The 15776-nt window shown below is 38.3% G+C and overlaps 1 protein-coding gene across 1 annotated transcript in view; it reads right to left on the reverse strand.

Moving 5' to 3' along the window:
- The window catches only part of smpd3 (sphingomyelin phosphodiesterase 3), a 43177-nt gene that overhangs the window by 24953 nt on the left and 2448 nt on the right, over positions 1–15776 (reverse strand). Inside the window, exon 2 of the mRNA XM_077516239.1 lies at positions 1136–1786. Within this exon, the coding sequence (XP_077372365.1) occupies positions 1136–1437 (302 nt within the window). The 5' untranslated portion in view covers positions 1438–1786. The remainder of the gene's footprint in view (positions 1–1135; positions 1787–15776) is intronic.

Here is a 15776-nt window from a genome sequence, read left to right on the forward strand (position 1 = left end):
ACTCACCACCCAACCAGGCAGTAGGCTTCGGGCAGTAGGCGGGGTACACCCTGAATTGGTCGCCAGCCAATCGCAGGGCACACAGAGACAAACAACCATCCACGTTCACAATCACACCTAGGGACAATTCAGGGCGTTCAATTAACCTGCCAAGCATGTCTTTGGAATGTGGGAGGAGACCGGAGTACCCGGAGAAGACCCACGCGGGCACGGGGATAAGATGCAAATTCCACCCAGGAGGGCCGGAGCCCGGACTTGATCTTGTGTCCTCAGTACTGGGAGGCAGACGTGCTAACCACTCATTCATCGTGCCGCCCCGCCTCATAAGAGTGGCGCGAGGAAATGTACGGAAGTCTTCAGGCGAAGAAGACTTATGAGCTTTGTCTTTGTTTATTATTATTATTATTATTATTATTATTATTATTATTATTATTATTATTATTATATAATTAATGTTATTTTTTTTATTTTATTTTATATATATATATATATATATATATATATATATATATATATATATATATATATATATATATATATATATATATATATATATATATATATCCAAAGACATGAATGGCAGGTTAATTGGGCACTCCGAATTGTCCCTAGGTGTGCTTGTGAGTGTGCCCTGCGATTGGGTGGCAACCAGTGTACCCCGCCTACTGCCCAAAGCCAGCTGAGATAAGCGCCAGCACCCCCCTTGTGTGGAATAAGCGGTCAGGAAAATGGATGGATGGATGGATTGTATTTATTTATATCATTTTTATTATAATATTATGATTTTTTTGTTATTTGTGTTATTATTATTATTATTATTATTATTATTATTATTATTTTATGATTAGTTTTATCGTAGATTATCGTGAATTTATTACCGGAGCAATGTATCGATAATTGCGGTATCATCATATCATGAGATCATCGTTATCGTGAGCCTTGTATCACATATCATATCGTATTGTGAGGTAGCCAGAGGTTCCTACCCCTAATATACAGTAGATATAGAAATAGAAATGGAGATCAACACTAAAAGATAGAAATATGTGACAGAAACAACAAACAAAAATCAAAATGTAAACATTTTGCATCTATTGACTAGAAAGCTTGAGTATAAAAAAAAAAAAATACTAACCTGTGGTAGGTGTACAGGTAGGGTTGACGGATGGCCTGCAGAGGAGCCCAGATGACAAAGCCCAGCAGGGCAAAAGGCAGAGAGGCGAGGAGAAGGAGCAAGTAAAGCGGCGCCATTATTAGGACACACAAAGTGAGGAGGGAGCACGGATCCTGAGAGCGCTGGCGCTTCTCGAGTGAAGTGGCCAGGCAGGAGGCCAGGAGTTGGTCCAGGAGCCAGTAACAGGGGAACACCAGACTCCATGATAAGCCATCCAGGAAGTGAAGGCAGGAACTGGAGTAAGGGGTGATGTGGAGGACCATCTCTCGCTCTTATTCTTACAAACGTCTTGTCACTTTATTCTCACCTGACACACTGTCCACACTCACAGACTACAAAAATAAATTAATTCCACGAGCATGCACTAATCTGAGAGATTAAAACAAAACAAAAATTTTGAAAAGACCCTTTAAATTGGTAAAAGCTACACTACATGATTTGCAAATTTATGTTCATAGGTAGTCTTCAGAAATTATGCCATCCAAAGAAGTTAGTTAGTCTAGTCTGGAAATAGGAGGTGGCCATTTTTGTTTTCCTTCACGATGGAGCTATTCTTCCATGAACTCCAGTGACCTCAGGACGAAGCATTTAAAATCACCATTTTCTCAGGAACTACACATTGAAGGCAGAAAGAGAGCAAGAGAGAGAGAGAGAGGGGGGGGGGAGATAAATGACAGAATTAATCAATGACAGCTTTTGTTTTTATGTTTACTCTAGTAACAGGAGCTCAGAACATGCAGTTTTTATTGTATATGTGTTGTAAATGTGTCAAAGCAAAAATAAAGTCAATTAAAATGAATTTCCACTACAAGCTCAGTTTATTCTTCTTTACAAAAGACGAATAGCAAAAGCACAAGTTGCACTTTTTAGTCATGCTTGACCTTGCCAAGGGAGTGACTGATTTTAAATCCTTCGACATGCAATGACAAACACGCATCTTAGTGGCTTGTATACCACAGAAAAACGGTTTGCTGGGCTGTTTTAACCTGAGGAGATACTAATTAGAGGTACTGTTGTGACGAGCCAAACAATGTAGTTTTGGCTCCCATTACGGAAGGCAACTAACTGTGCCAAATGTGTCTGCTGGCAGTACTTCTCTTTCACTAAACATAAGATTGAATCAAAATAAAACAACACAGAGCAAAACGCACAGCTGCCCCACCCCAGGCCTGAATTGAAGTCAGAAGTCTGAGGTTTTCAAGACAAGGAGCTGACGGAGTCCATGGACTTGACAAGTACGATGGCAGAAAGACTCAGGTTAACCAAATCTTGAACGGAATTTGTGATTTCATGGCTTATTCACCAATAAGTTATTGTAAAGAAGTCATACCATGATATGTTCCTTGCTTTCCTCACAGAGAGCACATTAACTACAATACTGTACATACACACGCGCACAACACGCATGCACTGACGTGCCACAATACTGAACCGGCTGTTGTTATGGCAACCCAGTCACCTTTGATAACTGTACAGTACTGACGTGACTGTTGTGATGGAGCTCAATTTGGTTTGGCTGTTACATATTGTATTGTTTGCTGCTATATGTTGAATACAAACTCAAAAAAATATATGAGTGCAGATACAATCTGATATTTCACAATGAAGAAGCGCAGGTTTTCCTCTTGGTCTTTGTTAGGAATTTATCATTCAGTTCAATCACTCGTCACATAAGAGTAATGTCTGTTCTTTCCAAACTTGAGAGTGGAGAAGTCCTCTCACCAGCAACTTGGCTCAAGGGACTGTCAGCAGGAATTTGTAAGCCAATGCAATCATGTTATATGTATCAGTCGGGACTCGGTAGGTTAACTCATTCACTCGCAGCCATTTTCACTGAAGCAACCCCCTTCGCTCCCGACTGTTTTACTGGATTTTGAGTGATTTTGCAAGGCCCACAGAGTATTGTGTTCTATTTCTATAAAAACATGGAACCTACCAAAATAAAGATGAGAGTCTCTTCTTTCATCAAGGGAAAAAAAAAGTATATTTCTATCTGTTTCCGTTTTGCAGCTACTAGCATGAGAATATAGCTAACAAATTTGTTTAAAAAGTGGGGAAAACAGCTTTTTGCAACATGGCCCTAGTTGATCTCTTATACTCTGCTGCCACCTGTTGGCCGTTTTTGTAACAACCATCATTGCTTCAAGTTCTCTTCAGCTCAGAGGCTGCATCAAAGCCTTCTGTATGCACCAGCATAAAAAAACAACAACAACATAAAAACAAATATATACGTCTTTGGGACATTAGTAATATTTAAAAAGAATGTATTTATACGTTTTTGGGAGTATAAATGGTAAGTTAGTCTGATTTCTATTAAATTTATCGTCATTCATGTAGCCACATGGCCCTGTCTTGTAAGATAACATCTGCTAGTACACATCTTAAATGGTTTCTTTAACCAACATCTCTCGTATCTTGACAGCTCACCTGCCTCCTGCAATGCGCAGTTCTACTTATTCAACTCACATTCAATTGATTATAATCATGACTCACAATTACCCAATATCCCTTTGGGCAGCAATCCATATAGGCTCTGGTCTGGCGAAGCTTAGTGTGTGCTTTTGTGCGTCGACAGCGCCTGTGTCTACTTTCGGATGAATGTGGATTGTGTGCAGAGCTGATGTTTGTTCTGTGTAATCCAGAGCAATCAGTGTGTAGTGGAGCTATACGTCACACGGATGTCAGTTGATCATCTGTCTCTGTATTAAACACCAGGACAGGACAGGAGGCACCCATCTGGCTTGATGCAGCTGCTGGGTAATGATTATCATACAAGACATTGTTGATTAGCACGGAGCTTATGCCAAATACAAAATTTACATGCTGAGTGTTTTATGCAGCTACATACGGAAGTGTATTGCATTCACTTGAAAAAAAACACAAAAAAAAACCTCCTGTTTTTCTGACTAATTATTTTGGGGAGCTTTGTTTTTTTGTTTTTGTTTTTTTAAGTAATTTTTTTGTTTGTTTTTTGAAAATATTTTTTCCCGTTTAACTGAATATTTTTTATGTCGTAAAAAATATTTTAAAAAACAGGGGAAAAATTATTCCAAAAAACAGAAAAAAAAATTACAAAAAAACAGTAAAAAAAAAATATTCCAAAAAACCAGAGCACCAACTTCTGTTTTACGGAGTTTTTTTTTTTTTTCTTTTTTTTTTTTTTTCCCCTTATTTTTTGGATTTTTATGTATTTATTTATTTATTTTTAATGATGCTCCCACCCTGTTTTTCTTTTTTAATGACAGATTTTTTTTTTTTTGTAAAACTGAAAAAAAATATTCAGAAAAACAGAAAAATAAAAAAAATAATAAATAAAAAAAAGAAAGCTCCCCAAAAAATTTGTCAGAAAAACAGATTTGTTTCAAGTGAATGTAATACATTTCCGTAGCTACACAATGATAACACAAAAATCCGATGTTAAAAACAAAAAAACAAAAAAATGTAAACAGAGATAGAGTGAAGTGGCTAGCGAATGTTTAATGTGTGACTGGTAGAATTCCAGAACAGCGTTTTACTCTTTAATATGCCCTACAAACTCAGACCTGGCAAACTCTTTCACACCAAAACAGAAGCCCAAAGGCAGGCAGCCCCTCCCCCATAATAAACCTTTATTTGTTTATGCCAATCATGGACAACGAGGCATGGGCCCAGACAGACACTTTTTACTCTCTTATTAATCCATCAAACCTTGACCCATATTGAATTTCTACACGAGTATTTACTTGTAGTACACCCAGTAAGTCAGCCCTAGCACACACATTTACATATGCACTATCACCCCCTTAGCTCTCAGTGCTGGCAGCAGAGTCAGTATAGATGATTCATTATTGATTTGTTCTACATTTGTTAAAACTAACAGCTGCCTGCTGTGAAAACACGACCACACAGGAGATTACTACTTCATTGACCAGGCTTGCAAACACAGCACACATACACTCCACAGTCCACACATAAGCACACCCCTACACACAGCAGCATATACAATGTGTGTCAGAAAAGTTCCAGGATTTGTATGACAAAAGATTTATTTTAAACAAAAACTATGAGTTTTCTCCTTCAATGCAAGCTTTGATTCGCGTGATTGGGGATTTAGCAGATGGCTGTCATGTTCCTGTCACTCCGTCTGCCTGCCCGTTTTGATACCTTGTCTGTTTTCCTCCGTTGCCATTGTGATCATTGGTGGGTGCAGTTTTCCAGCAGCATGCCTTTGTTATTTATTTGCTATTTGCCAAAGTAAATACTTCTGGTTATGTTCTTTCTACAGTATTCTTGTGTCGATTAGATATCGCTGTTTCTTTGATTAGGTGTGGATTGTCGTTCCATAATCCCCCACGGTAGGTGAATTTCCATTAAGTAGATGTTGACTTCTTTTTTTTCCAGCCATTTTGAACTGTAGTCATGTCAACTAGTTATTAGTTTCCACATCAGCACATCCGCTGTAACTTTTTTTTCTTAAGCCATTCCACCACTAAAGGTTTACCAGTACATAAAATAGACTATAACCAAAACCGAACGAATATTACCAAGACTCATCTCTGTAATGGTTGACTAATTTTAACATGTTCTTACATGTTATTCATCCTATGAGTGGTCAGCATCATTTAGCGCAGGAGTGGCCAAGTTCGGTCCGCGAGAGCCCCAATCCAGCCTGTTTTCCATGTCTCCCTCTTTCAGCGCAGCTGAATCTAATGATCAGCTAATCAGCAAGCTTTGCAGAAGCCTGATAACGATCCTGATCATGAATCAGGTGTGTTAGTGGAGAGAAACATGGAAAACAGGCTGTATAGACGCTCTCGAGGACCGAACTTGGCCACTCCTGATTTTAGCGTAATATCCATACTTTTGTTCAAGAATTTAAGGTTCTGCCTTAGAGGGTTGTTGCTAATATTACCAACAGATGTTTTCGGGTATAGCCCTTTGACATGTTTCGTCATTAAAGCCTGTTCTTTCCCTTTGTCCACCTGTCAGCAATGTCTCTTATTTATCTTCTTTTTTTTTTTTTTGCTTGTTATTATTATGATTGCTGGTCCATGAGATGTCTGGATAACTGGAAACCGGCCAAAGAGAGAGAGAGAAAAAAAAAAGTTGGTGACCACTGATGTAGATCACACTTCAAGTAGAAATAACTTCACATTGTCTAAAATACGACTGTTCGTTTAAATAAGCACTGTAACGAAAGTGATACCTTTACCGCGTTTGATATGTCCACACACAAACTCACATCTTTAAGAAAACACTTGTTTGTGAACTATAAAAATTGTTTGATATCCACAATGAACAGTGTGGGAAAAAATGACAATTAAAAAGGACACTGAGCACATGAAAGGCAGAGAGAGAGAGAGAGAGAGAGAGAGAGAGAGAGAGAGAGAGAGAGAGAGAGAGAGAGAGAGAGAGAGAGAGAGAGAGAGAGAGAGAGAGAGAGAGAGAGAGAAAGCCCTAGCTGGCGGTCACTGTCACTGTGTGTGGTGAATGTTGCTATAGAAACGGCCCAAAGTTCATGCCATGGCAAACACAGGCTGAGTTGCTGAAATGCCCCTTTTACAGAACACAAACGACAAAATGTTCAGAAGATCATTGCTTTCATTTTTCCTTTTTACGAGTATATTAAATGCGCTTGCTCTGGGGGCTTCAAAATGAGAGGCATGCCTCCCAATGGGGGCGCAAGAGGACTTCAGAATAGGCCAGCAACTTAATGAAATATGAAGAAAAAAAATCAGCACCATAAAATAATATTAGATGTGCACAAAAATCACAATATTAAATCTCTGTGTAAGTAGCTCATGATTTAAACGTGAATGAGTGTTTGGTGAAGTATCATAGTTTTTACAAATCGATTTTTAACCTTTGGATTATTTTTATGGTCATGCAAAACAAACCACAATATTGATTTTCTACCTGTACTTGAAGAATCTGCTTTTCTTCAAACCAGCGCAGCAACTCTTGTTGAGTATAAAACTGACTATATGTGAGGCCGAGAATAGAAAGAGAATGAAGAGGAAGTTGGAAAATCAGGTTAACATGCCGTACAACAGCACAGCCCACCCTGTCCAGATGTCATCTTTAACCTCAGCACCTCACTAATTACTGTATAGAGCTGCCTCTCGCCCGCCCGCTCTCCTTCCTAACCAGCCTATACACGTTAATTGAGGTTACCACATGGCCTGTGGTCCACACAGGTAATGAAAGATTGTGTTTGTACCTTAAAACACTGTGTGGTCTTTACAAACACTTCGTTGAGGTCCCTCCAGTGTGCCAGTTCATCCACGACTCTCTAAAGTCATGTTTGAATAGCATTGGGTATACACATCTTGTCTCAAAGGACTAAGCTGCTGCACCTTCTTTGGCTTGCAAATATCAAGTCTATACATTTGTATATGTGCATACTGTATAATAACGTAACTGTGTATTACATTTATTCAAATAGCTGTCTTTATTTACTTCGTCCTTGTACAAATGTTTGTTTAGGCTGCAGTTAGAAAAACACGTCTCTTAATAGGCTGACAGAGAATTGCTTCTGGGATAAAAGGGAAATGGAAACTATAACTAGCTCCCATTTGCCATTTCTTGTTGTGTCCTTTCACTTTTAGTTTCTATCAATAAGTAGTGCAGTTACAGGCAGCACAGACGCTTAATTGTGTTGTTTCCTCGCTGTCACTTTGATAGACAGACATACTTTAACGGCAAGGCCACAGCAGAAAGAAGACAGTCGTCAAGTGCTGATGTGCACTTTATGTGTTTACTTATTTATTTTATTTTTTTAGCTACGTTGTCACGGCGACACAGCAGAAAGAAAGGAACACAGAAGCACTGTGAATCTTGTTATTTCCTTGATAGAATTTACAGGTGAGTTGCACTTGGAAGTGATCTTTTGTCACACCATTTATACAGCTCAGTATTTGCTACGCTGATCTGTTATCAGACACATCTTCTGCATTATATTGTGCGATTTTATTTTATTTTTTTACATTGATGCATGCATTTGTGTGGACCTTTTTTGTTTCTTATTTGGGGTACTATTGTGATTGAGTTGTATTGGCGGACCGTGGAAGGATACTTGGGGTGATGAGGCGAATGATGAGACAGATTGATTATGTTGTCACTATGATACGAGGCTTTAAGCATTTTGAGGGCCTTTTTTGTTTGCTTTGTTCTTGTTTACTGCAAAACTGGGGGGGGGGGGGGGGGGGGGAGTGGCTGAACTCGAGTGATTTCATGATTAGAGTGACTTCTGACCACTCCCACAGCAGCGCAGCTCTCCCTCTTGCGGCCTGTAAAATGACCAACATCAAGTTTACCCTCCTTTGCGCAGAGTTCCGCCGCGTGCCGCACGGTCCGCACCGGATTAGTGCCTGCCACGAAAAAGAGAGCCAATAGTTTTTTTGCGACTAGTTGTTAAGTATGACTGGAGTGGCAGTCACAATTTGATTAGTGTGCCGTTTTAAATCAAAATGCCTTTGCTTGTTCATGTAACATAGTCAGCTTTTATAGTATATGGATCCATACACCATTCATAGACAATTGTCTGCTAGGTGACAACGAATGAATGATGTAGTCTTCTATAATTTAATCAATAAACGGGGCAATGGCTGGCAGGCTGTATGTAGTCACACTGTTTCCAAATATAAACCACACAATAGAAGATTAACTCAACCAACCCCAAATCCTGCTTTCTGCCTCTCATAGAGGTAAAGGCAGGACCCGAAGTAGAAACATAATCTCTCTGTGTTCACACAGACCTGCCAAAAGCAGCAGGCAAGCTTCCCCCACAGCACACATTCGCTCACTATATATTTGCACATCTGGACACGCTAAATATAGCTTCTGAGAAATAAGCAGTGTCCAGAATTGCCATTAGAAGGGGCTTCATTCAGTCACAGTTCTTAGAATCACTTATTTCCAAAGGGCAATTAGTTTTCCACAAGAAATTTTCCCGTTTAAATAAATTGATGAGGTTCTACATGAGATTCGTGCTACTCAAAACATCAATTAAAAAAAGCCACAGCAAATGAATTTCTGCCAGCTGATTCATGACATTGACATACAATGACACGGCTTAGCAGCCATCAGACTGGAATAACATTGGTTCAATTCATGCTCCTCATTGGATTTCACATCACCACCCGGCTGCAGTGTGGCGAGGAAGATAGTCGGTGTGTGTTTGGTGTTTCTACGTCCATGCATTTGCATTTGTGTTTTTTTTTTTTTTTGTAAATAACCTAACAGATTGTATATGCTTTATTAACAATATTTAAATAATTTCATCTGTGTCGTGTGTGAGTGCCCGTTGGACACAGTTGACCTTGTCTAGGATGCTTGCCTCATATTGTGAGTCATTAAAACAACGCCCAAAAAAAAACATGATGTAATATGACAATGGCTGGTATATTTCAGGAAAAATCCGAAAAGATCTGACAACAAAAAAAAGACACATTGGGTTCATCCTCAAGGGGGGGATTTTCAAATCCATACAATCTCACTCTATTCGACATCCAAGCTGGACTTCTGCTGACCTCTGTCATTTCCTGCAGGAAGTCATGAGAAAGCTGCAAACTGATGACCCGCTAAAGTCATTCAAATGGGTTATTTCATGTAAAAGAAAAAGGTTGATGCTGTCATGTTCACAATTTCTCCCTGCTCTGCTTTCTGTTTCTATGTCCCACAGTTACCCGGGTGATGGCTGGTGGGTGGAGCCTCCTGATGCACACCTGTTGGCCCTGATGATCAGCAGCGTACTTTAAGCGAAGGACGGCATCAGATTATTCTTCTGCATTGATCGCTTCTATAGCCTGTAAATACCTGTTCTCGTGTCTTCTTTTTTTGGGGCTTAGTTTGAGTATTCCAGTTAAGTACACTTGGTTATAGCTACTAGTTTCCCTTCTTTATAATCTTGTGCAGATTAGGTCTGTTTTTCATCTAGAACTGAGGGACATGGAAAAAGAAAGCAGACCAGGCAGAAACTGGGCACATTAAAGGTGCAATGCATTTGAAATGTGTTTGGAATAAAAGGATCATAAAGTGTTCCTTCATTTTTGTGGCAATCTATAAGCCCTGCTTACCAAAAGGTTATTCGATTCACAGTGCTATTTATTGAAGAGGTAACTGAAAATGGGGTTCTTGTCAGCGTACGCTTTCAAGCACACCATAAACTAAATGAAAAGCGAAGCGGCTTTGAATTGGTTGTACCTGTACAATTAACGGTTTCTAATATGAGAAGGATATCAACATACAGTTAATCCCAGAATTTAAATATTTAATAAAACAGGTAGCCTACTTGTCAGAGCGATTCTTTCATTCTGCTGGTAAATGAGCCTGCTCTGAATGATGGGAAGGAGAAAAGACAGGAGAATGACATCCATTAGAGAGGGAAAGAAAGGAGCCAGAATGATAGCCATCTTAAGGCAGAAGCCACCTGTACAGCAGGGGTGATTAAACTGTTCCCATAAATTCTAAAATATAATAAAATAAACAATGAAGAGGCGGGTGCCACTTTGACATTTGTCTTAACTAATTAATCATTGTAGGCATTCTATATATTTGATTTATATTTATATATAAACAGACAAGCCAGAAAAATATGACCACTAACACAATCAAATGCAACGTAATACAAAGGCCTTGTGAAAAATTATGCTTGCAAGGTAATAAATAGTGTCACATCAGGGGTGTGATGGTGGACCCAAATGCAGGGATGCAGGGCGAGGAGGCAAAGAATGCGGTTAAAAGAAAAATATTTCATAAACAAAAACGAGGAGGCAAAAATGAGCTACAAACAAAGAAACCAAAACAACAAAGTCCAAAAGGGTAAAACGATACAAGGAGTGGAACAGAACAGCATGACATGAAGAAAATGACAATGAATCGACAAGAACAGAGGGGAGACAAGAGACTAAATACACACACACTAATTGACACAACGAGACACAGCTGCGCAAGACACAAGTGGCAAAGGGTTCTGATAGGTTGACACACGAGGAAGTCAGGCAAACACAGGTGGGCAGGACAATGCTTGACGAGACAATGGGAGACACACAAGGAAATCAGAACATAATAGACCATAACAGAAACTTAAAGGAACATGATGACAAACTCAAACAAAACCCACTCAAAACTAGAACCCTGACAAAAGCAAAAACAAAAAACAAACCAAAACCCAACCCAAACTATCACAAGTAGATTTCTTCAGATTGTCACAATGCTGTGGTTCCATATTTAATTCTCGCTGTATAAAATGCTCTTCTGTTATTTTAGCTGTAGACTGAAACGATTTATGTTGTGACTTGGAGCTTGACTTGCTCTGAAAATCCCGCTTTGCTAATTGTGCCGACGTCAGTGTATTTCCCAGAAAATAAATACAATTTGACCTAATTAGTAAATTGAGAAGACTTACAATCTGCGTCGTTTATTGCACGCTTTGGTCCTCGCTGACCTACATGCTGGATGTGTTAGCCTGCATGCTACTTAGTACACTAGCTAGCTATCAGAGGATGCAGTGCATTCTTTGTGGGTTTGTCCCTCAGTATCAGATTTGTGTTTTGCCGCGTAGACAACGTTTATACTATTTAGAGGTGTTAGCAATATGAAAAGACCAGAGACCAAGCAATTGTTAGTTGAGATAAAAATAAAAAATTAGAAATAGTGTAATTGCCCAAACATCAACTACAGCCAGTACGACCATTTGGAATGTCCGGAAAAACAGACAAAGAAACGGTTTCTTGTAAAATGTAAAAAGAAAGAAGTGCAATACAGACAAGAACAAGCTCAATGTTGACATTTAACATTAAAAAATGTGCCAATGAAAGACATTTGCGGACTTGCATATGTGGCCCGCGAGCCAGACTTTGGACAAAATTAGAGTACAGCATGAGATGAAAGCGAGAAAGGACCAGGAAGAGGGTGGAGGACGGACGGTAAGTGTATGTTAATATAAAGTTCGTCTCTAATCAGCTCTACAACATCCAATTTGGGCTAAAACAGTGAAATGCTGTAATCATATAGTTGCTGGAGCACTACATGTGTGCCCAACATAGCCTACCGGCTCCAGAAGAGGGTTGCTGCATGCATTCCCTGACCATGGACCAACTTTTCGGTAACATTGCTCACTTTTTGGGCATGAACGAGAAATTGAAGTCATTCCTCAAGCTCCTCTGACATTTGTCATTGTATTTCAAAGCACGTTTTTCATTATTATACTATAAAAGAAGACATTAAAACAATGTCAACAATATTTATTGTTAGGCTCATTAAACCAAATGACTGCTCTTCCAGTTGATTTGATTTCAATTGCACAACAAGACTCAAACATAATCAGGTGAAGTTGTCAGGCGGTAGCTTAAAGGTTGATGAGGTGTTTTGCCTTTGAGTAATTTGGGAGCCTCAGTCAAGCCCACAGTAAAACTCGACGAAAGTAACGACTGCCTAACCAATTACAAAGTATATTTATGATTAGATTTCAAATTGCAGCTCAATAAACTCGCGTGGCATTGTTTACAAAAATGTCTGAATAGCAACTGTTGAAGCTTTATTTAGAGCTCGCCAAATGGTACTTGGGAGCCCTTCATTGAATGCAGATTAAAGGACTTCTTTTTCTGTGCATACCCTGCAATGTGACGACCAGATGTGGTCAAAAGTAGGCCGACGGAATAGAGGATCAGGGTGACAAGCCAATGAAATAGCTAATCCCAAGGCTTTCAGAGATTGTCTGCGTGTCTGATCTGTTCTGTGCTGAAACGGATGGACAGCATATCACCCAACCATGTGCACTTTATAAGTGGAAAATCTCACAAATGAACTCATGGGTAAGATGTAGGCCCACTGTATGCATCATAACGTCCCAACACAATATATTGAAATTAATGTTCAAATGTAACTCCAAAGATTTAGAAGAGTGGAAAAGGTCATTTTTACTTTCTTCATTTGAGAGCAATATAGAAGCATATATTTGACTCTGTGTCTCAAAGTACAGTTAGATTGATTGAGATTCCGACACCTCCACGTTGTACAATATTACTATTCAGCCCCTGTGGAATATGTTTTTGGGGAAAAATGAGTGTTGACCGGTGGTGATGACTCATGAGAAAGCATCTTTGTACAGTAGTTCAAGCTTCCAAGGAGAAAGTTCACTTTTAAACATTTACTACAAGAATACTACTGAATGAAGGAGGTCAAATTAAGCTTTACTGGTTCCAAACCTCTTTTACACAATATTCAGTTCACCAATATGTAAACAACACTGTTCACGGTGCCATAAATATACTGTTGCGCTTAATCTTTCTGTTAACTGAACTCAGTTGATAAAAGTTGATTTAAAAAAAAAAAAAAAAAAAAGTAATTATTGACCAAACAGCCCTAAGCAGCCTTTCCTGTGTGCCTCAAGTGTCAACGAGGGGAAAAAAGCTCACCACTGCCCTGGCAGAGACAAACAACTCTAATGCAAACATGCTGAGAGGAATGAAGAGAAACAAAATGGCTATTCAGACCATGCAAAGTGGGTGCAGAATAGAGAAGGCTCTATTTTTGTGAACGGGTGTGAACACCAACACACAGACGAGTGCATGAGAGACTTTCACCTGAGAGAGGGAATACAATCAACTTCACTTATGCACAATCAAAGGGACTTCTCATCTCCAATGGGCTGATTAAAAAAATAAAATAAATAAATAAATAAATAAATAAATAAATAAATAAATAAATAAATAAATAATAATAATAATAATAATAATAATAATAATAACTAGACTAAGTGCAATTTCTGGAGAAATTGCGTGGGAATGCTGAAAGCTGAATGCTAAGATGAATGCCTATGATGGAAATTGGAGGATAAATTATGTTAAAATTACAAAATAATTGCAGAACTAGTAATTACTAGTAATAGTAGTAGTAGTATTAGTAGTAGTAGTATATAAGTATATTTACTCAACTCAAGTTTATTTATATAGCACTTTCAAACAGCCTGAACTGTCACAAGGCGCTTTTAGAAATATGCATTTAGAAATATGTTTTTATTTGGGATGCACGATAATGCTTTTTTCAACCGATACCGATAAACCAATCATTTAGAAAGTGCCGATGTTGACAACCGCTAAGCCGATAATTGTTTTTTTTTGTTTAAAGTTTAGCATTAGCATTAGCTTCCCATCAGCTTAGTGTGCTGATTTAGCATTATCTTAGCATTAGGTTAGCATCAAAATTAGTTTAGCATTCTAATCTAGCATGCTAAATTGGCGTTAGCATTAGCTTAGCATTATCTTAGCATGCTAACTTAGCATGCTAGCATAACCAGCATTTGTACTCTGCCCGCAGGTGCTCTGTCGACATAAATAGAGCCCATAATATTATGTAAAAGTGTGCAACGTTACTTAGGATAAATGTTTGTATTTTACTAGAAAAATACACACTTTTACATAAAGAATTTCCCTCTGTCCACACTGGACATTTTGGAATAAAACATTTACAATAACCAGCTGTGTATGGCTAGATGATATTGTCTTATGTGTAAGTCATTTTTTTAAAAGCAACTGTTTGCTTTGGGTTTGATAGTACACAAAGCAACAATGTGAGGGGAAATAGATTTTTGCTTTTTAGTAGGCTATACAGTGTATCAGATATAGATTGTGGAGGAGGTGTTGACTTTACACATTTTATTTCAGTGTTAAATAACAGCCCACCTTCAAGGAAGGAGAAATGCTCTCTTTAGGCCTGCTAAAAAGCAGTGTAAGTAGATTGATCACAGGGCCTCAAATTTGGATCCATAATGTGACTTTTAAATGGATTTTGATTGAAAATTGTATTGCATATTATTGTATGATATACTGTACATTTATGCTGTATTTCCCTATGTTGTTGTTATTGTTTTTTTTCTCTTCAAAATGTAAGCCTGCTCACTAAATAATTACTCATCTGGGGCTGTAATTGATCTCCAGTATTCAACTTTTAAGTAGTGTTACTCAATATGCAAATATCCTTTTGACCAGTGTTTGTTAAACCTTGATACACAGTAATTTTCGTATTTTTCTCTGAAAAGACCAACTATATTTGGTCCCAGTCTAAAAAAACATAACAATTTACAGTTAAAAGAGAGTAAATATTCAATGTACATTTAATATAAAAAGTGCACGATTTACTCTGTTTATACTGGGACAAAATACAGTCTTTTAAAGTAAAATCTACTCTACAAATTTACTGTGTAGAGTTACAAGTTACAAGTTAACTGTCACAAAAAGTGCAAACAAATAATCACAATGTACTAATAAAATGACGTACTATAAAATCTGAGACTGTTTGGTTGACCACAAAGTTAATTACTCCGTTTTATGAATGGCAAAATGTGGATATTCAGGTGAATTGTACTTTCTGCCATCTAGTGGATGAGGCTATAATTAATCTCCCTGTCACTATATATCGCTGGTGATAGATGAACACGGACACATAGATCAATTAAGTGAAATTGTATCATGAATAATCTCTTATGACAAATTAACTAGCGTTTTTTTCCCGTGAGTCAAACCTGAGTAATGGTTGTTTGTTCCTTATAAAACGGCCATTCATATTGTAAAACCATCCCTTGCTTAACTCATTTGCTCCCAATAACGTATAAATATGGGTT

The sequence above is a fragment of the Festucalex cinctus genome, chromosome 3 (assembly GCF_051991245.1).
Source record: "Festucalex cinctus isolate MCC-2025b chromosome 3, RoL_Fcin_1.0, whole genome shotgun sequence".
NCBI lineage: Eukaryota > Metazoa > Chordata > Actinopteri > Syngnathiformes > Syngnathidae > Festucalex > Festucalex cinctus.